The sequence below is a fragment of the Eretmochelys imbricata genome, chromosome 1, assembly GCF_965152235.1.
Source record: "Eretmochelys imbricata isolate rEreImb1 chromosome 1, rEreImb1.hap1, whole genome shotgun sequence".
Classification (NCBI taxonomy): Eukaryota; Metazoa; Chordata; order Testudines; family Cheloniidae; genus Eretmochelys; species Eretmochelys imbricata.
In genome coordinates, this window is record NC_135572.1 from 276,706,335 (window position 1) to 276,733,201 (window position 26,867).

The window sequence follows — 26,867 nt, forward strand, 5'->3', positions numbered from 1 at the left end:
AACACACCCAGTCCCACAGACCGGCAGACGCAGACACCCCCCTTCCCCAGACAGAGACCCACCCACGCACAGACTCACAGACAGACCCATACACAGACAGACTGACACGCGCGCGCGCGCGCGGACGAGGAGACACAGGCAGCCCAAGGCAACGGGCTGAACGATCCCCCTGGGCCTGCCCCCAATGCCCCGCCCCACGGCGGGGGGCGCTCGCTGAGCCGGCTCCCATTGGGCGCCGCGGGGCAGGCGGAGCCCGTCGCCCGGCCCGGGCAGGCGCGGGGAGAGGCCCGGCGGGACTGGGGCCGGGCTCCCAGCGGCGCTGACGTTGTCCAGCTGCCGCGGGAGGCCGCGCAGGCGGGCGCACAAGATGGCGGCGGCTGGCGGTGAGCTCGGGCGCGGGGCTCGGCGCGGCTGAGCTTCCCCTGGCGGGATGTAAGCGGGCGGCAGGGCCGGGCTCCCAGCCCAGGTGGGTGGTGAGAGCCGGCCCCGGGACACCCGTCCCGCGTGGCGTGGCGGGGGGGAGACGCCGCGCCGGGGACGAGGAGCTGGCCCGGATTTGGCGCTTCTGGAGGGACAGCGGGGAGCGAGCGTCTCCCTGCGCCGCCAGCCCCATGGGGGGGGGGAGCCCCGCGCCGCCTGGCTGGGCTGGGAGCCGTTTCTCGCGGCGGCGACCGTGGCTCTGTCCACGCCCCCCGCCCCGGCCATTGTAGGCTCGGGATAAACGCGGTGCCGGGGGAGGTCCCGGGGGATCCGCTCCCCTCCCGTGCGCTGCCGCCCCGCGCTGGGGGGGAAGGATGCTGCTGCTGCCCGGAGCGCTCTGGCCTCGGGAGCCTCCCGGGACGCGGCCAAGGGCTTGTCAGTCAAACAACCCTCAGGACCTCTGCGTCTCGGCGCTGCGCTCTGCCAGGGCTGCTCCCCGGGAAGCCAGCTCGTTGCCGCGGAGGCAGGCGGAGTGTGGGGTTTGGCGCAGGTTTTTGTGATGGCTGAAAAGTCAGGTTCATGGTAGCCGTAAAGGTGAGGCCGACGCGCTGCCGGTCTCTCTAAAATAGTCCTTCGTTTTCCCCAAGGAAAGATGCACTGCGCTCGTGTAGAAGGTCACTTCAGTTAGCGAGCTTGTCTCCAAGCCTTCGCGTTTCTGGGGATAATGCATTCGTGTGAAGGGGAGCTTTGTGGAGCAAGCAGCCAAGTGCAACCTTCAGGCCTCACACTTGAATTCTTTTGTTATGCCTGAGTCACTGACATAGTTGGGGGCTGGAAACCCCTTTGCTGAGGCCCTGGATGCTGAGTCTCATTTGAGAGATTTTCAGAAGGTACCTTTGTGGGGGAGGGACCCTCCAAGAATATTGTGAGCTAGTAAATTTGCTAATGAGTCAGCTAGGAACTGCAGTTAAATGCAAATAAGCAAGAAACAATACACTGGCATAAAAGGGTTCACAAAGCAAATCTGTTGTTTCTGGTGAATCCTAACGTTTTCTTTATGTTCAGTCTGAACAACCAAATTAACAATCACTATGTTTCAAAAAGGTTTCTTCATTACTTACCTCACTGAGAGGAACAAGGTCACTTTTTTGATATGACAAAAGAACAGTCAGTGAAATACTGCTGCTCTTGCCTCAAGTATTGTGTACACTAATTTGGTCTGATTGAATTTTCTTTATTATGGTAGCACCCAAAGCCCCCATCAGGACTGGGACTAGGCTCTGTAGAAACATTGAGGTATTTAGAAGAATAATCACATGTATAATTGCTGCTTTTAATTTATCATTGGAACAGTCAAGTTTGTACATCTGTTCCTATTTGCTGTGAAGTGTATCCAAACTGATTAGAGGCACTTCCCCCTTCTGTAAGATTGGAATAAAAACAGGTTCTTGTTCTGATTTAAACACTTTTCACCATAAAGTCGCTGTAACTGAAGTAATTTTACAACTATTTGCGATAAGTAGGCACCTTTTGCCCATATGTCTGTAATGTCTGGCAGTTCCAGTGTCGCTGACACAATAGAGAACTACACTAGAGTTTATTCAGTTGCATCACTTCTGGAAAACAGTACAAACTTCCTAGAGGCAAAAAACCTTAAGGATTAATGACTAATTGCTAAATCCAGATCTGACTGGGTGCAGAATAACTAGGATATAGGGACACCCTAACCAGTGTAATAGGTTACTTCGATGTCTATGGGGAGATGCTTCGAATAGTTTTTTTAAATGTTACTATTTTCTGTATGATTTACTAGCATAACAAAATTAAGGTTTAGGTTCTGCAAAAAGTTATGCTTGTGCATGTTTTCTGGATTTGGATAAAGTGGAAACCAGTTCAGTGAATTATGTCAATCAGTTTAGGACCCAAAGTGTTAAAGGGACACTTAAAAAATACATACAGTTCACTTCCTTGTGTGCTCAGTAACAGATTATTAAAACTGATATTTTAAAATCTAATGTCAGTATTTTACTCTTGCATTTCACTTGGCTTAGACAAAATAAATCAATGGAGTCAGTTGTTGGTTTCACTTTCACTATGTTAGTGCTACCAGGTTCAGATTTTAGTGACTGCGGGGAAGTGTTTACTCAGTCTTTTAAATTCAAGTTTAAAAAACAAAACAAAGAGTTTTTTGGCCTTAAAAAGACAATTTGTAACAAAATGTAAATTTTAGACCAAATTTGACTGTCCCTTTAATTACAAACCTTTTCATCTCTCCTAGTAATAGGACTAAATAACATTTAAATAGAAATTGTTCTATAATGCAAAACTTTATTTTTATCAATGTTAAAGGCAATACTTCTGAACTTTTATTAGGGAAGAAAATCTGAGTCCTTGATACACTCACTTTTCTGCCAGTGAAACTCAGGGAAGAGAATTTTCTGTAGAGTTGAATTCTCCCACGAAATTTTAGCTAAACGCTTTTTGGTTGGCTTACTGTGTTGCCATTATCTCCTCTGTTACTTTGCTCATCCTTTCTGCTCAGTTCTAAGTGCTGATGGCAAAAGGGATAATTGGTCTCTGAAGTGCTGGTCAATTCATTAACGTTTCTTTTTCCTCCATGCACAGAGAACTGAGTGGTGAGGGAGGACAGCAGGGCAAGACACTAACCATAAAGAGGTACTAAATAACTTAGTTTTAGGGAATTTAAACTTGTAAAGTTTAATGGCACAAGTAGGCTGCTTCATCCTCTCCACTCCAGCTGCTAGAGAAGAGAGCTGCAGGCTCTATCAGAGGTCTCTTCTGTGATTCTATTAGTCTTCCTAATCCATCTTTCCAGTTCGAGATTTTTCCCTTAGGTACTTTGACTTAGTGTTTTGCCCACCCTTGACATAAGTGTCTTAAGTTATGTGACTTCCATTGTTTGTTTCTACTTAAGACTATTCTACAGTCTAATAGATACAATTATAAGGAAGTGGCTCCTGATACTGTCTTCCCATTCTTGATTTCATCCCATGTGTTATCTTAAATAATTTAAATCTTATACAAGTATTTGTTTAAAAAAAAAGAAAAAAAGCTTGCTTAATGCCAAGCTATACTTACTATACAACACTTCAAGTCTTTCCTTATAAACAGATCCACTCAGTGCACTAACACTTTTGTTTTTTAGTTCTGAGTTCCCTCAATGCTGTAGAAAAGTGTACTCTTGGCTCCTGTTTGTCTTTATGCCCCATATGGCAATTTTAAAGCAATGTCACCTTAAGCTTTCATAGTCCCATTCTATTACTCTACATATTAAAGGCTTGATCACACAGGCCTTGGTTACCCAAGCAGTCCCTCTGAAATCAGTGTAACTACTTGTGCCCTCAATTCAGCATGTGCTTAACTTTAAGCATGAATAGTCCCATTGAAGACTATTCATGAGCTTAAAGTTAAGCACATACTGAAGTATCTTGCTCAGTTGAGGTCTGGGTAGGAGTGGCAAGCTTAAGCTCTAGTTATATAAAGTATTTTTAGTGACTGTTCAGGTGTCCAGAGGCTTGGTAGTTACATTTATAACAGCTGTAATAATAATCTGAACAACTCTATTCCTCTCTAGTCTCTATCCTGGCTTTCCAGCAGGTAGGTGAGCTAGCAGAAACCAGATGAATTTCCAGTGACATATTCTTTGAAATCAGTGTTGTTCCCATGGACCATTTCGCTTTTCAAAGGAAAATGTCATTGTCAGACTTCCCAGCCAACTCTAATATTAAAGAGAAGACAAAATCACTTCCCCATTTAAGCATTGTTGTCTAACCAAAATACTGTATCCTAACCAAAATCAGCAACCCCTCATTGATCTGACCCACATCAAGGAGTCCCCAATTCCCATCAGTTCCTTCTCATTGATAAGAGATTTAGGGGCTGTGGTGTCTGGCTGCCCAGCTGAGTGTCATTCTCAGACCAGACATAGGGAAGTCTGAGCTTAAGTGTTCTTCCTCTAGCCAATGGGAACACTCCCTGCTGGCTTGTGGAGCTTTGGGAAGGAGGAGTGTGGGTGCATGCATGGACATACAGCGTTCAGTAGTCTGTAAAAGGACCTGTATGTAGTACTTATTTTCAAAGTATGTATAGTAACTAATTCTTGCAATATCCTTAAGTAGGTATTTTCTTTAAGTATTATTAATATTTGACCTCCTATAACTTCATAAAAGAAATAACATAAGTATTTCATCAGTATGCAGCTTATTTTTAAAATCCCTCATATTTTCATACACATTTCCCATTGCATCAGGTGTGCACCCCATAGAAAAGAATAGTGGTGCATCTCTGATGGTGTTTATAGCTTTAAGGATTAAATTCTTTGGTTTGAAAAACATAATAAAAAAATTTCTTCAAAAGAGTTTTCTTTAGATATTTAGACTTTATATTGTAGGTGTTATCAATAAGTTTACTTACATCTAAATATAAGTAACCTGATTGCCAAGCAGGCATGTTAAGTAATGAGAACAGACAGCAACTGTTACGGTTATATTTAGTTACCTAACTGCCCTGTGGCAAAATCCTCTTCTTTGGTCAATACTACAGTAATTTTATAATTAAACCAAAGAAAACTAAGCTGCTATGTGTTGTAGTTCTGTGTAAAAGCTCTTTAGGTAGAAGCTCTGTAAAACAAAAACTAAATTTACTGGAAATCGTTCAGTTGCAATGTTGCATATGAATGATTGCCAACATAGTGTAAGAGTATAACTGAGTGGCGGTAGTGTTGTGTGCCATTAGTTGAACTTTATTATACAATATTGACATAAAATAAGCGCAACACACTTGGTAAATCATGCCTTTCAGACTGGAGGGAGCAGAGGAAGAGTGGGGTTAGCTATCTTTTTTTTTTTTTAAATAATTGCCCATGAAATATCTTAGTCTTGGGGATATTTAACTTCCCTATACATAGATAGTATTGACTCTTAGCACTTATGGAAATTAAAATGAAAATTTATCTCAGAATTATACTTGTTACCAAAATGTGAATACTGACTTTCAATTTTTACTATCTAATTACTGAGGTTAATGGGTTATCTTGTACCATTTTTCATTAGTTATCTCATGAGGAATTAAGGTGAACTGAACGTTTGCGTTAAATACAAAGAACTGTTTCTGATCATAAGTCACTAAGTCCTGAGAGACAGGATGGTCAGTGGTGATGACACTAGCTGGAGACCTGGATACAATCTCCTGCTCTGCAACAAGCATCCTGTGTGACCTTGGGCAAGTCTCTGTCTCAGTTCCCCATCTGTAAATATCAGTTTAGCTTGCACCTGTAAATTTACTAATGTAAACTAAACCAGTATTTGCCAGGTGTTCATACAGAGTTACACTGGTTTAACAAAAATATGTTAACATGTTATGTTATCAACATGCCTCAGCCTGGATGTTCAGTCTTCATGCCCATTCAGTCATGGACTTTTCTCCTAAAACTGGTAACAAAGTTGTTGATTGTGACTCTGATTGCAGAATAGTACATCAGTACGCTTTTAAAATAAACCAAGTAGTTTTATTTCCAAGGATGTATTAACTTACTTTTGACTTGCACTATATGTGAAGCTGAACTTTTTTTTTTTTTTCCTCCTTTAGTTTTCAGGTCAGAATATCATGGACAGAAAATAGTTTGGATAATGTGTTTCTCTAGTATTTCTCCAGTATTTCAGTATTAATAATGGATAAGTGTAAGCACATAGGGCGACTGCGGCTTGCCCAAGACCATTCCATCCTGAACCCTCAAAAATGGCATTGCGTGGACTGCAATACTACCGAATCTGTCTGGGCATGCCTTAGCTGTTCACATGTTGCGTGTGGAAGATACATTGAAGAGCATGCACTAAAGCACTTTCAGGAAAGTAGTCATCCAGTGGCATTGGAAGTGAATGAGCTGTACGTTTTCTGTTACCTTTGTGATGACTATGTTCTTAATGATAATGCAACTGGTGACTTAAAACTATTGCGAAGTACATTAAGTGCAATCAAGAGTCAAAACTATGACTGCACTACCCGTAGTGGCAGGACTTTGCGATCTATGGGTACAAGTGATGACTCTTACCTTTCACACAATGGTGCCCAAGCCTTGCTTCGAAATGAAGACCGCATGTTCACGGCTCTGTGGCACAGAAGGCGTGCGTTAATAGGCAAAGTGTTCAGATCATGGTTTGAGCTAACACCTAGTGAGAAAAGGATTTTGGAAGAAGAGAGGCGCCAGGAGGAGGCAGAGGAAAGAAGGGACAAAGCTAGGAAAAGAAGACAAGAGCGAAAGCGTCAGTTAAAAGTAGAGATGGAAAAAATGCCTCCAAGGAAGAGTTCTCGTTTACAAAATCAAAATAAAATATCCTCAAAAGTATCACCCTGTTTACAAAAATTACCACAAAATTTGTCCTCTCCTGCAGAGCTGAAAGTAACTTCTACCTCAGATGAAGTAAGATTGAAAAAAATTGGTGATTCTCCAATTAAGCGAAGGCCTACAGTGACTCCTGGTGTAACAGGACTGAGAAACTTGGGAAATACATGCTATATGAACTCTATTCTGCAAGTACTGAGTCATTTGCTTATTTTTCGGGAATGTTTTTTAAAGCTTGATCTGAACCAAACTCAAGAGTTGCTGGCAACAGCAGCCACTGAAAAGACAAGATTCTCTTCTAAGCACCCTCCAATTACTGGTTCTGCATTTTGTGTGAATGAGAACCAAATGAAGGTAAAAGGATCATCTTCCATGAGACGACCCAGTTTATCATCCGGACTAAGTGGAGGGGCATCAAAAAGTAGAAATATGGAGCTTATTCAGCCCAGGGAGCCAAGCTCAAAGCACATTTCTCTGTGTCATGAGCTACATACTCTGTTCCAAGTTATGTGGTCTGGCAAGTGGGCATTGGTGTCTCCTTTTGCCATGCTCCATTCTGTGTGGAGACTAATCCCAGCCTTCCGAGGTTATGCCCAACAAGATGCTCAGGAATTCCTCTGTGAACTTTTGGATAAAGTACAGCAGGAACTGGAGACAACTGGGACCAGATACCCAGCTCTCATCCCCACTTCTCAAAGGAAACTTATCAAACAGGTTCTGAATGTGGTCAATACCATTTTTCATGGACAGCTTTTAAGTCAGGTATGTCTGATGATTTAATAAAACCTCTTAATATTAACAAATCACTGAAAGGAGATTAGTCAGTGATGTACAGTACACATTTAAGGCATTAAAGAGTTGAGGGGAAAAGAGTAGGACTACTTAGTTGAGATGATGAATAGAAAGGGACATAATAGCAGTTTATAAAATGATAGTACACCTCTAACCTATATAATGTGGTCCTCGGAAGACAAAAAATCTCACCGCTTTATAGGAGAGACAACATTATATCGAATTTGCTTTGCCGCCCCTCCCTCCCTCCCTGTTCCTTGTTCCCTGACCGCCCCCTCCAGAGACCCTGTCCCTAATCACCCTCAGGACCCCACCCCCTAACCCAACTCCCTTGTCCCCTGACTGTTCAGACCCCTATCCACCCACCTCGCCCCCTGACAGGCACTCACCGGCAGTGGCGGGAAGCAGAGTAACGTGACCTCAGCCCGCTCCACTCTGCCAGCTCCCAGCCTCGACACTCTGCTTCCTGCTGCCGGTGAGTGCAGGGAGGTTGGGGAAAGGATGCCCCCCTGTACTCACTTGTGGGGGGAAGTGGAGCGCCGCAGCTGGGAGCTGGCGGCGTGGAGAGGGCTGGGGCCAGGCTGCTCCGCTTCCGCTGCTGCTGGTGAGTGTCCCTCCAAGTCCCCTCCCCCGAGCAACACGGTTGGGGCCAGGGCGATCGAAGCGGAGCAGGCTGCTCCCAGCCCCCCGCTAATCCTCCTGGCTACTCTGGGACTGCAGGGCCCCAAAAGTGCCCCCCCATAGCTCCTGCATACTAGACCCTAGCGGGGAGCCCCTCACTGCCCTCAAGACCCTCTGCCCCTTATCCAACCCCTCAGCCCCGGCCCGGCACCCTTAGCATGCTGCTCAGAGCAGCGTGTCGGAGCTTTAATGCATTGTATGCAAACCCGTGTTATATCGAGTTGTGTTATATTGGGGTAGAGGTGTATAAAGAAGATAATTTGAGAACTCCTAATTACCCTCTCAGTGAAAGGAATTGCCTCATTAAAAACTAAAAAGTAAACTTCAATGACAGGTTGAAATACTTTTACATCATATTAAATTGTATAACCCACTCCTACAACATATTATTAAAGCAAGGAGTTTAATCCTCTTTTTAAATCTTAAACACTTACCATCTAGTTACTTTAGGGATATGGAATATGTAACTCATATGTAAGAACATAGGTCAGCCACTAACTGGTAGATTTGGTAAGAAACTTCTCTGATGGGCATATTGGTTCATAACTTTCTACTATAGAGGTTTTACACTTCACTATGCAGTGTCTGGTTGACCACAGGTGGAGAAAGGATACTAGACTAGATAAGCTCGTGGTCTGGTCAGGTATGACAATTCCTGTGTTCATATGACAGGTGCCAACTTGGATAATTTGTCATGTTATAAGAAGTGGGTTGAACTTGATCTGGAAACTCTGTAATACAGAAGTGATTGCAAGTATGGATTCTACACACAGGAGGGGATGCTGATTTATATATAGTCCCTTCCTCCACACACACCCCTCCCTCCCCCAACAGTGTGAGCATAGTTATATATGTGTGTAAGTGCTTGTACCGGTATAGCTTAATTCCCATAAGTGAAGGTAAATAAGCTACACCATTATATGGCATCTTTATATCAGGGTTGCGCTGGTAAAACATCGGGTTTAAAAAAAATCATACCCTTAAACAAAATAGAAATACTAATGCAGTACTAATACAAAAACTGAAGACCTGGCATTAGATCTGTTACAGGAAAACATGTTCAATGTATAATCATTTTTACTTGCAAGGTTGAGGCTTACTTTGGATTACAAACCTCCTTGCAGGTGGTATAATTTTCAGAGCTCTGCAGAGGGTAGACAGCAGCAAAACCTTAAACAGTACCACTACTGCCTTTTCCTATATAAAGGAGGCCAGTGGCAAGAGAACATTCATAGCCTCCTGCATTTGGGGAAGGGAATAGCAAAATCTTTACTGAACAGGAGGTACATAGGATGAAAAATCCCATCACAATGATGTAGTTTTTACCCCTTTGTCCAGAGGGAGAAAAACTAAATGGGGCTCAAGAGAAAACTTGAGAATGGTGGAATCCTTTACTTCTTTGAGCATCACTACAAAATAGCTTGTTTTTATGTACCTTTGATTGAAGTCTGAACAATTCACCCTATACAAAATATACGGTTGGCAAACATGTTTGTTTATAAAAGTGTACGTGGACTTTGGGTTTCTACTTCTAACACATCTCCTCCATATTATTTCCCACTTATTAAGATTCCATGTGTCCTCAGTTAGACAAGTGCCTGACAGAGTTGGCATATCTGGATTTATGAACAGTTGAGGCTGAGAACATAGTACATGAAGAAAGAGTGGTAACAAAGCATCACACACAGTACTAGAGATAAGCATGTACAAAGTAATTCAGAAAATGAGTATTCCTCACCTTTTGTGTTTGTATATCTTGCCAAATCTCAACCAAAAAACTCTCAAACTTTCACTTATTTTGGTGTTTTATTTCGAACATCTGGGTTCAAAACCTGTTACACTAACTCATTGTGCTACCTAGCTGTCAGCCATTTAAAAAAACAAACCAAAGTGGAACAAAACAAAGGACTTTACAGGAAAGCTAGTGTACCATGATAAATAGCCAGTTACTATTAGGCTTCTGCTCCTGAAGTGTGAGGTTACATCAGCCTTAGCACTTAGCATGTAGCTTTGTGTTCTGTAGTGATTTTGTTGAATTTAGTAGCAACAGAACATGCCTGGCAGCTGAGATTGCTCAGCTGTCAACTAATTTAGACTTCCTAATTTCTAGGAAATGTAACAAATTCTGTGCTGCTTGAAAGTCAACTTTTAGCTTCACCACTTTCTTTCTTGAAGCCTATATTTAATTAAATGTTTAATATTTGATAGCTGAGGAGAGGTGGGATAGACCACTTTTCGGGGATTTTAACATTTAAGTAACGAGTTCTGGGAGCTTTCAAAGCAGCTTGTCACTTTTACAGTAAAAGAAATTCTAAAATATATTGGTCTTGGTGTACTGCAAAGATATAAAGTGAGTTGTTGACCATAAACTAGCGGTTGCTATAGAGGGCATGGTGTAGAAAGCCCCTAGTAATAAGGGGACTGTGGATATAACAGAGTTGATCCATCTTCAAGGAGAAAGATTGTATATTGTGTGGTGGTATGACATGAACTAGCCCTAGCATCCTTGGGCTTGGAGGCATCCTTAGATTTGAGTGGACTCACTGATCCCTGTTCCTCTTCCACATGAAACCTTCAGTACAAGTATCCTCCAGTTCCATCCCAGATGAAACCAAGTTTCTGGAGCTGACGGTGGTGTCCTCCAAGGAAAGGGACTAATTGTGAGAACCCTTCGTCTTCTGCTGTTCTGCAACCACAGAATTTGGTGGCAGAATCTAAGCTTTCCTTTTAGAAAAAACAAAAACACCTACTCTTCTGGTGTGAAAGGGTCAAAAGCAAATTGATATATTGTGTGTAAAACCAACTGAAACAATAGCTCTAAGATATGTGAACTGAAACTGTCATCTGAATTGGGGTTTCAATTCTGAAACATAATTATAAATCAAATTTCAAAAGTAGTCTTCCACACTAGAGAACCTTTTGATAGTGTCAGAACAGGTTTGTGAATTCTGTCATCTTAACTGGAAGGAATGTGTGGAGAGGTGTATTTGACTCTCTCTCAAAGTGATCTCTTATCCAAAATCAATAATTGAAACTCCATTGCTATTAATAAAATGTTAAGTCTAATTAAAAATCCCTTACCCTCTTAATTGCTCAGCTTTCATTCGTGATTCTTGTTACATTTCATCAATTTACCAATGATGGTGGTCTCCCAGTCTAGGTGGGACTTTAATTTCTAATGTAAGAAACAAGCAGAAAAAAAGCCATGCTGAAACTTTTTCAGGCCTCCCTATAAGCATAAAAGGGCACAAACCTATTTTTTCCCCACCATTTGCAAATCACCTTTAAAGGACATGTGACCACTTCCCACAAGAAAATGAATGTCACTAAGTATGACTGGGTGAACTGGCACATGTTACAAAACAGTTAAACAAATGTTAAGTCTTACCTAATACTTCTAAAAGTAATTCTGAATTGTGAAATCTGATTTGATAACTGAAAGTGAAATCGGAGAAATACAGCAAGTTTAAGAATATTTGTAATAAGCACTTTTTTAACTACATGGAAAATAACTATATATAAACCTGCTCCAAATGAGAAATATCAGAACCTTAAAAGAGGCCATTTTGTGAACATTCTACTGCATTTGACTTGCAGAGGCCTTATGCGAAGCTTTTCATTTGACATCCTCGTACAACAAGAGGAAGATGTGGGTCCTTTGGCTCCTCTTAAAATAAAATTGTAACTGAGTGCCTTTTTTTCTTAAGCCAAATTTACCAATATTTATCATTGATTAAAAACAGTTATTTTAGAATTTAATGAAAAACTAGTTTTAGCTACTCTTACTTTGTTTCTGATATATCAGTGTTTCACTTACCAAATACGGTACCAGCAGGAATTAGATCTTTAGAGGTCTCCGTATGGAAATTAATTTTTAAAAATGAGACCATTCAGTTTAGTTGTTCATGTTTATTATGGTAGTGCCTAAGGACCAACCATGAATGGGGCTCCATTGTTAGGTGCTGTACAAATAGAGAGTAGTAAACAGTCTGTGTCCCCAAAGAGTTTACAGTCTAAATAGACATGAAAGGAGTATAACATACAAGCAGAGTGAACAATGTTGAAATGTTTTAAGTACTTTGCTATGAATTTAAGGGGAGAACTTTGCAGGAGGGCGGGAGGGAGGATGGCTAGCATACAGTCTTGCCTGTGGAAACCAGGGTTTTATGATAGCCTGGACTGGATTTGTCATTTCACAAAATAGCAGGACTTGAGATAGACAGCAAGAGTGTTTATGCTCATAATATATTAGCCTGTACCACTCCACACATTAATTTCTACGTCTTGGTGTTAGTCTCTGAGATTTGATTTAGGGGAGGGGGTGTCTACCAATTCTCAAAAAATCTCCTGTCAGTTTTCCAGGTAGGTGCATTTCTCCATTAGGTGACATTTATCTTAATCTATAAATAGTAATTGAATCACTGCTGTTTGCTATTTCTGTGGAGTTTGCTTGTTTGCTAGCAGCATGCAGCTGGGGAAGCAGACGACAATCCACCTTGCAATCTTTTTTTTTAAAAAAAGTGAATTTAGTGTGTGAAAGATGCAGGTGTGAGATCCCTGCAGCCAAGTTCTGAATGAACTGAACATGTACAGCCTGGGCAGCGACACGGCAGGATTCTGTACACTGACTGATCTCTGGCAGTCAATCTGTTCCTCTTTTCTTCCTCCCATTACCCCCAGACAAAATGTTGTAGTCCTATCAAAGATTACTCTTATTTTTATTTAATATATTTAAAGTTTGCACAGTCACCTGTGTGCTCTCATAGCATTAAACCCAACAATGAAAGTAAAGAAGAGGAGCGACCATGTTGCTGTGAAGGAGTCCAGGACATCCACCATCAAGCTCTGCCCTTCTTCTCATCTGTTGCACAGAGCAGGGGAAAATGGATCTTTGATCCTGCAATCAACTTTTCCCACAGCAGTGTGCTAGCAGCTTGCTTTCCTCTACCATAGCTAGATTTAATGGTATTCTTGAGGTGGCTGCCTGTCAGAATAAGTCTGTAACCACCATGCTGCTTCTCTAAGGGGCTGCCCTATCCTTCTTGAATCTAGTGGCTGAATCTGGCAATCTCATGTGAGTACATTCTACACATTAAAATTCACTTACGTGGAAAAGGATTGCAAGGCCAATTGTCTGCTTTCCACAAGCAAATTCCTCAGACATAGCAAGCAGCCTTTGATTCAGTTGCCACTCGAGATGTCATCTCTGCAGACAGGCCTTTATCTCCTCATATGTAGTTGAGTGGCTTTTTTTTCCCTAGCCATTCATACATAACTAATTGTACGTAATTTTCAAGATATGATTGAATGTTCAGGGTGGAGCTGGTGCAACAGGAACTCCCAGACTGGGTAACAGGGAAACATTCTCACATGCTCACTTTGCCTGACATTCACTAAACTGTAATCTCACTTATCAGTCTGCTATCGGCTATCCATGTATGTAAATTAATGTAAACAAAACTGTAACAAACATTTCCTACAATACAACTTTGTTTATTTTTCCTTACTATATTCTAGTTTTATGTTTTAAAAGTCAAAACTCTTAATAGTGCAATAAAACATGACACAGTCCTGCCACTAACCAAACCCTTACCTGGAGTAAAATCTCATCCCCTTTGCTATCATGCATACTCATCACATACATTATAAAATTGTACTGTTTCTCTCAAAATACGCAGATATACTGCTGATCTATATCAGAAAGAGGTAAATATACTTGTCAGATCTTACTCTATTTCTTCAGTTTTTAAACTCCCCCACAGTGATTAACTTAGTTACAACAACATTGCATATAATTCTGTTGGTCCCAGGATGTGAGAGAGACAAGGTAGTATCTTTTATTGGACTAACTTCTGTTGGTGAGAGACAAGCTTTCGAGCTTACACAGAGCTGAAAAGACGAGCCTGGGAGCTTAAATTGATAACTTTGTTAGACATTAAATATCATGGACTGAATAGACACTGGATTTATGGCTTATTGCAACAATCTGTAACCCACCAACAGCCGTTTTCACCCCCCCTCCCCTGTCTTCCCCCAGGAGTGTGTGGGGTGTGTTAAGGGGCCATTTCACCTTGAATGGTCCCTTGAAATATGTGTTAACTACTTATGCTAAACAACCTGTTCGCATTTTGTATTTACAAGTGACACTTTGGGTTAGTTTTCCAGACCTGAAGAGCTGTGTGAGCTCCAGTAGAAGTTGGTCCAATAAAAGATATTATTACCTCACCCACCTTGTCTCTCTGACTTAATTATATACTCTTCAGTAAACTACATGCTTCTGAAAAACTCACTAGCTGTGCATTTGTGCCATATATTCACACATATGAAACCTACACAGCAGAAAAAAAATGAATGTCATGGGTATATGGTGGGGCTATATTAACTCCACAGTCAAGGCTCTGATCCTACAAACTGATCTGTATAATGACAGGTTTCAGAGTAGCAGCCATGTTAGTCTGTATCCGTAAAAAGAAAAGGAGTACTTGTGGCACCTTAGAGACTAACAAATTTATTTGAGCACAAGCTGTTGTGAACTACAGCTCACTTCATCGGATGCATTCAGTGGAAAATACAGTGTGGAGATTTATATACATAGAGAACATGAAACAATGGGTGTTACCATACACACTGTAACCAGAGTGATCACTTAAGGTGAGCTGTTACCGGGGAGGGGGGAACCCTTTTGTAGTGATAATCAAGGTGGGCCATTTCCAGCAGTTGACAAGAACGTCTGAGGAACAGTGGGAGGTGGTGGTGGGGAATAAACATGGGGAAATAGTTTTACTTTGTGTTATGACCCATCCACTCCCAGTCTTTATTCAAGCCTAAGTTAATTGTACCCAGTTTGCAAATTAATTCCAATTCAGCAATCTCTCGTTGGAGTCTGTTTTTGCAGTTGTTTTGTTGAAGAATTGCAACTTTCATGTCTGTAATCGCGTGACCAGAGAGATTGAAGTGTTCTCCAACTGGTTTATGAATGTTATAATTCTTGACGTCTGATTTGTGTCCATTTATTCTTTTATGCAAAAAGAAATGGAGTACTTGTGGCACCTTAGAGACTAACCAATTTATTTGAGCATGAGCTTTCGTGAGCTACAGCTCACTTCATCAGATGCATACTGTGGAAACTGCAGCAGACTTTATATATACACAGAGAATATGAAACAATACCTCCTCAGGACAGTGGGGTGGGAGGAGGTATTGTTTCATATTCTCTGTGTATATATAAAGTCTGCTGCAGTTTCCACAGTATGCATCTGATGAAGTGAGCTGTAGCTCACGAAAGCTCATGCTCAAATAAATTGGTTAGTCTCTAAGGTGCCACAAGTACTCCATTTCTTTTTGCAAATACAGACTAACACGGCTGTTACTCTGAAACTTATTCTTTTATGTAGAGACTGTCCAGTTTGACCAATGTACATGGCAGAGGGGCATTGCTGGCACATGATGGCATATATCACATTGGTAGATGTGCAGGTGAACGAGCCTCTGATAGTGTGGCTGATGTGATTAGGCCCTATGATAGTGTCCCCTGAGTAGATATGTGGACATAGTTGGCAACAGGCTTTGTTCCAAGGGTAGGTTCCTGCGTTAGTGGTTCTGTTGTGTGGTGTGTTGTTGCTGGTGAGTATTTGCTTCAGGTTGGGGGGCTGTCTGTAAGCAAGGACTGGCCTGTCTCCCAAGATCTGTGAGAGTGATGGGTTGTCCTTCAGGATAGGTTGTAGATCCTTGATGATGCACTGGAGAGGTTTTAGTTGGGGGCTGAAGGTGATGGCTAGTGGCGTTCTGTTATTTTCTTTGTTAGGCCTGTCCTGTAGTAGGTGACTTTTGGGTACTCTTCTGGCTCTGTCAGTCTGTTTCTTCACTTCAGCAGGTGGGTATTGTATAAGTGGACCCTTATGCTTATGTGGTGTCCTATTGAAGTCAGTGGGGCTCTGCGTCAGTGCAGGAGCCATCCTGCACAGATCAGATTCAGTCAATTGTTTATATGAAGAGCCTGTGGAATGAAGAACTGTTTACATACAACCTTGAATAGAAAGGTTTCTACACAGAAACTCACAGAAAAACCTGTACCTCTGCTGCTTCCTAGCAAGAGGGGGGATAAAACGCATCCAGGTTGCTTCAGTTGAGCTGTGCTTCTGCTGGGTCAGGACTGGTACTAGAACAACAGTATGGGACTCATTGTCCTCTGCAGAACAACTTAAACACTGGGCACAGACGGACAGGAAAACATGCTGAATTTAAAACTTCAGAACTTGACACAATTGCTTGCATTCTTATTCTTATTTGTGCATCTCATCCAGAGCCCACAACTCTATCTTGTGCATTCATTTTCAGTAAATTCTTCAAGTAATACATCAATTAAATAAGCATTTAATCCAACAAACACCTGTTTGTACAGCAGAAGTTTATTAGTCTATATGCTGTAATTATGCTCAAAGACAAAAATAATCACCTAAACTTTGGCCAGGCCTAGACTCTGATTCCTTTTTAATTCTGAATTACTGATAGTTTATGGCCTTAGACCAGGGGTTCTAACAACAAAATTTTTGGTCACCTCAGGGTGCGGCCACCAACTCTTGCTTATGGTCACTCTGACAAATTTTCCTAAAATACTTTATCAACTTTAAGAAAAACAAATAAATATGCACATATACGTGTCCAAAGCATTGTAATTCATTTACGTAGGGATTTTTTTGCAGACTCAATAATAAAAATAATGTACAGTTGTATTTTGGTGCCCCCAGTCCCTACTGACTCCCCTGGCCCTCCATCATCCTCCCAGGCTCGCCATCACCCTACTGGGCCCTGCTGCTTCTCCCACCCCCATTGCTCCCTTCCGTAGCCTTGCACTCCAGGCTCAACTCACCCTGCTCCTTGTCTCTTGACCACAGTGCCTGGCAAGGCCAGCCCTGCTGCACTAGGCTGAAACCCAGAGCTGGATCCCTGTGGGGGTGGAAGGGAGGCTGAAGCCCACCACTGTAGCCTCTGGCTCAACCAGGGGAGGGTGGCTGAAGTCTGCCCCTAGAGTCCCATGGGTGGTGGGGGTGGGAGTGCTGAAGATTGCCTCCCCAGAGCCCCTTGGCGCTGTAGGGAGGGACTGCTGCTTTGCCCCCTCCCCCATCTGCCCAGGAGGCTGTCGTGGTTGCAGAAAAATCCCTTGGTGGCTGCATTTGAGAAATGCTGCTTTAGACATTGCCAGACTTTGGCATTTATGAAGTGTATAGCTGAATGAGCTCCAACCAGAGTAACTTAAAATGTAAATTTCCTCTCCACAAAGAAAAGAAAATTTTCTTTTCTTAGAACAAAACGGTTATCGGTATTTTTTGGAAATTAAAGCTGTTGGCAACCTTCTATGCTCTACACTATGCACTAAAAAAAAAATCAAATACACGTACGTGAGCTGGCTAACACGTAGATCAGCCACTTATTACTGGATACTAGTACATGTTTTGTATTTGCTCTAAAGAATGCCACTCATGAAATAGCTGATTTCAGGATGAATGGCAGAGTTTCAAGTTATAGTGCCCTTTAATAGGCATTTTTGGTTTAGTATTTTAAAACCCATTTTCCCTAAAAAAAAAAATTTTTGAAAAAATGCAGCACTGCAGCGAAGATTAAGCTTATGCTGAACTCTGTGAAAGGAGGTACTGAAGAAAAATGGTCCCCAACACAGTAGTGATCGCTACTACTGATACCTTTTGACTAACCTTTCTCAGGGTTTTGTTTGTTTTGTTTACGTTTAGTAGCATGCAGTGGTGGTGAAGTTGTGACGGTTCAATTGTGAACAAATTATCTCCTATAACAGAGGTGGGCAAATTATGGCCCCGGGCCATGTCTGGCCCACGGTACCGACCTTCCCAGCTGATGAGCTCCCAGCTGGGGAGGCTGTCCCCTGTCCCCCCTCTTCTTACACCCACCCAGGCTTTCCAATAAGCTTGTCCTGCTGCAGAGCGGCACAGTAAGGGGGCGGGAGTAGGGGGGGTTGGATAAGGGGCAGGAGGTCCCGGAGGGTAGTCAGGGGCAGTTGGATGGGGTGGAGGTTCGGGGAGGATGGTCAGGAGACAGGGAGCAGGGGGGTTAGATGGGGGTGGGGTCCTGGGGGGACAGGGATGGGGGTCCCAGGAAGACAAGGGGTGGGGGTTGGATGTGTCGGGGGTCCTGTGGGGGTGTGGAAAGGGGTTGGGGCAGTCGGGACAGGGAGCAGGGGGGGTTGGATGGGGGTAGGGTCCCGGGGGTGGGCGGTTAGGGGCAGGGGGTCCTGGGAGGAGACAAGGAGCGGGGGTTTGGATGCGTCGGGAGTTCTGAGGGGGGCAGGGAGAGGGCCGGGGCCAGGCTGTTTGTCGAGTCACAGCTTTCCCTACCCAGCCCTCCATACCGTTTTGCAACCCCAGTGTGGCCCTCGGGCCAAAAAGTTTGCCCACCCCTGTCCTATAGAATTCTGCTGGAAGACTTATTTTGAAAAATTAATTTTAATATTTGCCCTTTTTCATACACGATGAGGCTGTGTTGTCTTCTGAGATGAAGATAGCAAGACAAAAACAACACAAGAGAGGAAGAGTGGGAATTGCAACCTGCATTAGAGGCGAAATGACCCCTGTAGGGCTGCAAATGGTTGTTTTAAGGGTCAAATACTAGTAGAGCACATTGGGAAAGATTGTGAGCTGAGCTGTCATGAAAAAAAGGAGCTTTTGGGGACATGGGCTGAATTTCCACATTTCTGAAAGTCGGTGATGTAGTATGACACAGCCTGAGATTTCTAGAACTGCAGCACAGAGTGCTGTTTGAGCATTTATGTCTGATATCTTGTTGATATAATAAATATTCAACTCCCTCCGTTGTTTCTGTGACTGACGTTTTTCACCATATTTTCATGTTAGCTATAGCTTATGGAAATAACCAAATAGGAAGAATGTATTTATGTGGATAATAAATAATTGAACCAATCAACCACTGTTTTGGCTTTTAGTTATACTTCCAGTTACAGACATCAATATGTTTTCAAGTGTGTGGAATTTTTTTAAATAAATGTATCTGTTATAAGAACTCAAGGTGGCAACATGTAAATTGCATGTCACTGGAGCAAAATATTATGTTTTGAGTCTGTAAATATACATTTACAGAACAGATTATGTTTGAATTCCATAAGCTCCATAATTTGGGGAAGACGTTAACCATTATATCACAATAGGGTTGTGTCCTGTACTGGAAGTTGTGTCGAAGCTATCCATCTGGGTCCACCTAACAATCAGGATCTACTCCATTGATTTCTCCAAAATATTTGGCCTCCCCAAAATGATGACAGGTTTAGAGCTGACATAGTTAGTAATTTCTGAATATTTATAAATATTGAGAGGTTTTTTCCCAGGTGTTTATTAGTCTGATTATTTGGAAGGCTCTTACATATTAAGTGTAAATATTCCTGTAAGTGGGTTACTTGTACTTTAACCATGTGGAAAACCAAGAGGTACAGATACCTCTTGGTAAAACTCGAAAATGTGGAAGATTTATTTCCAAATGTGCCTTTTTGGCCTTTATTGAGGGTGTGAAACAAACCTATTCGGTGGCCTTTTTTTGGTGTTAGTGTCGCTGAATTATATCTGTTATATTCCACATGCAGTCTTGCTACTGCTTCAGGCCCAGATCCTCCAGCTGGTCCACAGGGAATCCACTTGCATATACTGCGTATGGAAGGATTATAGAGAAGGACTCTGATGCTGCATGATGTAGTACCTCTCCAAATGCAGCTGACCTTGGCATAGGCTTTTCTGACTGTATTGCAAGTGTATCTGAAATTTGTCTGTTATAATATTCTAGTTCTTTAAAAAAATTCTACAGCTTTTTAGGAACCTTCCTTTCCATTAAATATCTTTCAAGTGAATTATATTTTCCTTGATGCCTTATCTTCCATTTTTCCAGGCAAATTCTTATTTCAGTTTACCATATTTTTATTATTGCTAATCTATTTTAGTGGCTGTCCTTTTTCCTTTAGTGTGACAGGTGGCTGTACTTACTGAAAGAAAAAAAATTTTTTTACCTGTTAAATTGAAGAAGCATGTCTACCAATTCAGGCCTTCCCTGCAAGACTTCCAAAATAAGAAGAATGTGATTTAAAAAAACCTAATATTTTCCTTTCAATAAAACTATATATTACTATATAAATCATGTTAGTTATTGCTTTGTAAGTATTTGTTCTAGAAAGAAATCTCAGGGACTGTTCTTCCTTCTCTTGAGCAATCCCAGACAGATCATTTTGAAACTACTTCTAGTTCACAGAAGAGAAAGATATCAAACACCTTAGTCTAATACAGTGGTGGACATGCTGCTTCAGCGAAAATAAGCTAACAGATAATTTTTTTCTTTCTAGTTAAAATATTTCTTCTACTGTATACATTTGCATCTGTGATCCGAATTCACATACTGTTCTCAGAGCTACATTAAGGGACACGTGTAGAGAAGCAGGTTTTTGGATGTTAGAAACTAACTTAATATTTTGCTTAACAGGTTACATGTCTTGCGTGTGACAATAAATCAAATACTATAGAATCCTTCTGGGATCTGTCGCTGGAATTTCCTGAGAGGTATCATTGCAATGGGAAGGAGATGGCTTCTCAGTATCCATGCCTGCTGACAGAAATGTTGGCCAAGTTTACAGAGACGGAAGCTTTAGAAGGAAAGATATATGCGTGTGATCAGTGCAACAGTGAGTAAAGGCAGTATGTACTCATGCATATGTTCTCCACATAAAATATAAATTAATATAGGCATTAAAAGCATAAGAAAAGGAAAACAGCAGTTAAAAAGAAAGCAAGACAGATTTTAAAAGCATCTGTCATATAAGTAAACATAAGACTTTTACATAAGACTGTTTAATTGTGAAAGGAAATAGTATAGAAAAATCACTCTTCTGATTCAGTGCATCAAAAGTAGGCTTGAAAGTGGGTTTAAGAGCTCAGATTAGGTCTTCAGGCCAACTACTGTTGTTTTTCATTAGAAGGTGGTCTCCAAGAAGAGATGAAAGAAACCTGTTGAAATAAGTCTGACACTATTAAATTAACAGACTGTCTGCACTTGGTCCTGATGAAAATAGCTGAACTGCTGTATATATTTTCCAACATTCAGTTGAATAATCCAGATGTGTACCAAAAAAGAGGCATTTTGCATGCCCAATAAGCATAAAATAATCCTTGCCAAATGGATTCCAAAAAGCTCTTATTAAACTGACGATATATTAATAAAAAGAAAAGGAGTACTTGTGGCACCTTAGAGACTAAGAAGTTTATTTGAGTCTCTAAGGTGCCACAAGTACTCCTTTTCTTTTTGCGAATACAGACTAACACGACTGCTACTCTGAAATCTGTTGCTATATTAATATATTCAGTAGCCTTTGTTACATTATCTAAATACTCTAAACCATGGGATCAATAAATCTTAAAATGAAACATAAGGATATTTGACAACGAATTTTCGAAGCTGTATTCAAGAGGTTTTTTTTTTTGTTAGTGGTAGGTTTTTTAAATTTAGCACTTATTTCATTGTGTGTGTTTGGTCACAGCAAAACGCAGGAAATTTTCTTCCAAACCAGTTATACTTACAGAAGCCCAGAAACAGCTTATGGTGTGTCGACTACCTCAAGTGCTGAGACTACACCTTAAACGGTTCAGGTAAGCAGTGCTATAAGCAAGTTAGAAATGTTGCAAACTCTCTTTGAATAGTATATTCCTCCTTGTTCCCGTAGTCACCAATCCTCTGGGCTCATTCAGTGCGTTAACTAAATCAGTTTTTGAGAAATCCCTCTAAATTATCTTCCTTGAGAATGCCCTTAAACTCAATAGTATAAGGAAGAAAAATTTCTGGAAACCCATTTCTTCTTGGTAAATAAAATAGTTAGAATGCGTATCACAGGCAGAGAAGTGAGATTTTTATTCCTGCTACTTCCCAATAATAAAAAGTCAGGAGAATTAAAAACCTATCCTGAATCTTGAACACTTAACCAGTTTGAGACAACAGAATCAATTTTCTCTATTTGAAAAAGAGACTTTTGTGGATACCTTTCTGTACACTGTACACAGAAAGGTATCTGTCACATGAAGTATCTCTGATATCTTGAGAAAACAAAAACCTACAGTTCATTGTTTTGAGTTGTGGACTGAAACTGGTACCATGTGACTTTACTAAACGTTGAGAGATCATAGCAACAAACTTTATTTAAAATAGATGATAGCGTTATTCACTAATGCACAGTCTAAGGTTTGCATGCAACCCACCAGGGTGATTGTATAACCTGCAGCTTCACTGACATTCTTTAAAAACCCTTATCTAAATCTGGTAAAGTGTGCTAACATGAGCAGCCAGGGAGAAGAGATTGCATCTGTATGTTGTCTTAGTCCAGCCAGGGGGACAGAGTGACTCCTGAATGAGGAGAGAAATGAAAGTGTGAACCAGCCTCTGGGGTGATCTGTTTTCACTTTTAATGTACAGAGTCAAATCTGTAATAAGTCTCTGCAGCTTCTGCATCATTCTTGTGATTTTAAATATTTTTTGATAATTATACGCACTGTCTTTCAGCTTGGGTGACTAGTCAGCACGGGAGAGCAGGCAAATGTGAGGAGGAATAGTTTGGAGGCTGAGAGCAGCAGATAGTGTAGGTGAAAAGCCGTATGTGAAGGATTTTTCCCTATGAATGTTGAAATGAAGGGGTAGTGAAAGAGGAGATTAGTTAAGGGGGAGCTTTTGAGGGATATAAATTAGCATATACATTTAGTACAAAAGCACTAGCAGGTGAGATGGTTTAGTAGCTCAGAATTCTATCTATGCAGAATTTATATGTGCATAGACTCACTGAAATTATCTATTAAACTGCCTTCAGAAAACACAAATTAACTGAATAATATTCACATTTTCTTTAAAATTTTTCCAGGTGGTCAGGACGCAATCATCGTGAGAAGATTGGAGTACATGTTAGCTTTGATCAGATATTAAATATGGAGCCTTATTGCTGCCGGGAGTCCCTGAAGTCCCTCTTACCTGATTGCTTTATCTATGACTTGTCTGCTGTGATTATGCATCATGGGAAAGGATTTGGTTCAGGGCACTACACTGCCTACTGCTATAATTCAGAAGGAGGTATGGACAAGCAATTTAAATCAGAAACGGTTTTTTTGTTTTGTTTTTTTTCAGAAGCTACACTTCTGGTTCCTTAGTTGAATCAATGTAGCCACAACAGGATCCTTACTTTCTTAAAATAAAATGGATCAAGATTTTACTAACCAGACCTACCAGTACCAAAAGAATTATAATGATATAGGTGGTCAATAAAATTAAAGCTAATTGTTTCAACTTATGAGAGAATTTTTTTCATGAAGATTAGACAAATATAATCAGGTGGTGTATACAGCAGAAACATTTCTTATAAAGTATGTGATAGACAATTGTTTCTCTGTAAAACTAAGTGCTTATTCTTCACCCAAAATGAAAAGATAAAATTAGTGAATTTTTGTGTTTTTAACAAATGGTAGCAGACACGTGTCACCTGTAAAGTACAAGTATCTTATATAAATATTTTGGTTATTTTACAATGGTCTGTTACTTACTTCATTCTAGGATTCTGGGCACACTGCAATGATTCCATACTCAACATGTGCACTATGGAAGAAGTATGCAAGGCTCAAGCCTACATCTTGTTTTACAGCCAGCGAGTTACTCAGGCAAACAAACACTGTAGAATATCATTTCCTAGCTCACCATCTGAAAACCAGCAGTGTACTGAATTTGTTGACTGTTCAAGTGAAAACAGTAGCAGCTAATCCAAAGCCAATTTACTGTGTACAGTAAAAGTTGACTTGTCAACTTTTATGCGTATTTTTAAAGAGAAAATGCAAGTACAAATTGTATTTTTTTACTTGTGAATCAATGTACATTGTTTATACACTTTTGTATTAGCTAAAGTAAGCACTCTTAAGTGTTAGTATAAATTTATATGGATGGTAGGTAACTTTCAAAGTACCTAGAATTGCTTTACAACTTTTTTTAAAAAAAATTTCCCTTTGAATTTTTAACTCTTACCTCAGGCTGTTTTTCAGCACTGTTTTTATATTTTGATAATCTGATTTGGTTTAGAAAAAAATACTCTCGATGGACAGCTGATGTCTGTATAATTTTTGTTAACTTTCTACATGTGTACGTTTTTATAGTATAATTTTATAGCATCTATTGATTCTTACTGTCTCTGGGAATCAGTCTTATTCTTCACAGAATATGAAGGTGCACTAACAAAGAAAGCCTCTATTAAATGTCAAGTAATAAACTTTTCTTCATTGGGGTAGGGATTTTTTTTCCTGAATGTCCTTCAAGTGATGGATAAGCTAGGCTCAGATCTACAAAACTGCTACTGAACGCTGAAGATGCCCATGTTTCAGCCTCTGAACGTGCACATGGGTGTGTCCATCTGCTGCCTAAGCCCTAGAGCAATTCACAAACTAAGAATGAGAGGCAGTTGGCTGCTTAAATTGCATAGTCAGAGGCCACTTACCAGATTCAAAAATGGGGGGGAGGGAGGAGACAGGTAGTAGTGCCCACCTTATAACTTGTAACCTGGGCTTAGAGCACTTGTGAGATGTGAGAGACCCAGGCTCAGTTCTCCATTCTGCCTGAAGAGGAGAAGGGATGTGAACAGAGAGTTTTCTATCTTCCAGGTGACTTCTAACCACTGAGCTGTGGAATTATGGGATGGAGCTGCTCCCTCCTGTTATTGTTCCACTAGGTGTAAATAAGGAAAGAATGATTGGAGCAGAGGGACTGGACTGGACCAACAGTCTCCCAACTCAGTGCCCAAACCCCTGGTCTACAGACTCATTCCCATTCTCATTGGGTGATCCATCCAATGAGGATAAATATTGGCAGAGAGTGGGGAATTGAACTTGGGTTGCTCACATCCCAGACAAATACTCTAACCACCTAAAACTTTAAGGTAGCTACCCCCAGCAGCAACCATTTTGTGTGGAGTGAGGCAGGCACCTAACTCATTTCCCTCAAAAAGTTTCTTAGGTTCCTAAGTCAGCTGCCTCCAGGCAGCAGGTTCCCCTTTGTGGATTGCAAAGCAGTGCCTATCTCTAAGAGGAGCAGGGCTTAGTATACACCCATCTGGGCAGCACCTACCATGCTGGCTTTTGAGGATCCATGTTATGGTTTTCTAGGTATCTAACTGTTAGGCACTGTAATGCTAGGCATTGCAACAGCCAAGTGCCTTTGTGACTCCCATCTGTAGTCACTGTTTTTCCCCAGTGGTGCCTATGGAGCTATACAGAAAGGAAAAAAAGATTATAGTGTTTTATTTGTGAAATGTCCAGAGGAAAACAATAGCATATGTGCTTAGTTACATGTCAGTGCATTAGTGATAGAAAAATGTAATAGAGCACAAATGAGGACTAGGAGATAAAACATGAAGGTTACTTATTTTACATGCACCTTTTTACAACTGTGATGCTAAACCTAAAGTGTTAATTGGGTTGCTACTCTTGGGGAAATTCCTTAGCTACCAAAAAGATTTCTCTTGCCAAACTGGAAAATGTGAGCCTAGTTCCTTAGAAAGGTAGCATTCCTTCAGTAATCTCTAGCACACATGAATAAAGCACCATAGTTAGTTGAGCAAAACACATTGCATAAAACACAACTGGAGCCTATTTAAATTTGGATGTGTTGTGGGAGCCACACCTGCCATACTTACTGCTCCTTTATTTCTAAACTAGTATTAACAGAGAATTCACCTCTGCCTCATTGCCTAAACAACTGAATATTTCCCCACCAATTGTAGGTAATGCCAAAATTGTAACGATTAGTTTAAGTTGGTGTGAAGTGTTTTTTTTTTCCCATAAAAACCTATGCAAATTACCTCAGTTCTTGGAAAATTATACCTCAATAAAACACTGTGTGGACTAACATTTTTTACTAGGGTTAGTTCCTTATCTCCTTGATTGATATAACATGTTGCTATTATAAAATAGTTCTTTATGTTGGAAAACTATACAAAACATGTAGAGTGTTACTCTTTATTAGAATATCTTGAGTATGAATCTATAGATTAGACCTTGGTGCAATATTTCATATTTTTTCATTCTGTAGTCCCCTCTCTGGAAACAGTTAACTGCTTACAAGTTTTACACTGATTTTTTAGGGGATACAGCTGATGCTTTTAATGTAAGAGTTTTATATTGCTATCTACCATTGTAGTAATTGAGCATCTTCCACATAAAATTGATTGTGTCATGGAGTCTTTGGTTCTCTTGTCTTGGGGTGTTGAGCTCTCCCCTGTATTTGAGAGCGCTGGGCTTTTAAATATTTCCTCTGAGAGGCAGTTTAGAGTTGGGGAATGGTCAAGACCTGTGGCTATCTACCTATACACCAGGTTCTCTGCCTGTTATGGTGCAAACAGAATGGCAGTTTAGTGCTTCATAGGTTTTAGGGTTATTTTGGGGGGGATCCCAGCAAGCAAGAATCTCTTCTCCCCTTTTTATGGAAGGGGAGCCACAGTCTCAGGCCTCTGTGCCACCAATAGAACCAACCACCGGTCAACCTCCCCTCTGTGCTCCACACCCCCATAAAATGAGGACAGAGT

At 41.1% G+C, this 26,867-nt stretch overlaps 1 protein-coding gene across 6 annotated transcripts; it reads left to right on the forward strand.

Annotated features, from left to right (window-relative positions):
- The first annotated feature begins 254 nt into the window (after positions 1-254).
- Positions 255-26,518, forward strand: USP44 (ubiquitin specific peptidase 44). 6 transcript variants are annotated; one of them, XM_077832027.1, is made up of 7 exons: positions 317-383; positions 3,046-3,096; positions 6,028-7,543; positions 20,759-20,957; positions 21,810-21,918; positions 23,175-23,380; positions 23,858-26,518. In XM_077832027.1, exons 3-7 carry the CDS (start codon positions 6,110-6,112, stop codon positions 24,058-24,060), a joined length of 2,151 nt encoding a protein of 716 aa, XP_077688153.1. In that variant the 5' UTR covers positions 317-383; positions 3,046-3,096; positions 6,028-6,109; the 3' UTR covers positions 24,061-26,518. The 6 variants fall into 6 exon arrangements, with proteins under 6 accessions (XP_077688145.1, XP_077688185.1, XP_077688153.1 ...); XM_077832034.1 differs by lacking the exon at positions 317-383 and adding an exon at positions 1,169-1,310; XM_077832019.1 differs by lacking the exon at positions 3,046-3,096 and having other exon boundaries at positions 255-383.
- Positions 26,519-26,867: the final 349 nt, after the last annotated feature.

Coding starts and splice junctions, on each gene's coding strand:
- USP44 (XM_077832019.1), top strand. CDS start 6,110: ATGGATAAGTGTAAGCACATAGGGCGACTGCGGCTTGCCCAAGACCAT. Junction 7,544..20,758: donor ATGGACAGCTTTTAAGTCAG/GTATGTCTGATG, acceptor TTTGCTTAACAG/GTTACATGTCTTGCGTGTGA. Junction 21,919..23,174: donor CTACACCTTAAACGGTTCAG/GTAAGCAGTGCT, acceptor AAATTTTTCCAG/GTGGTCAGGACGCAATCATC.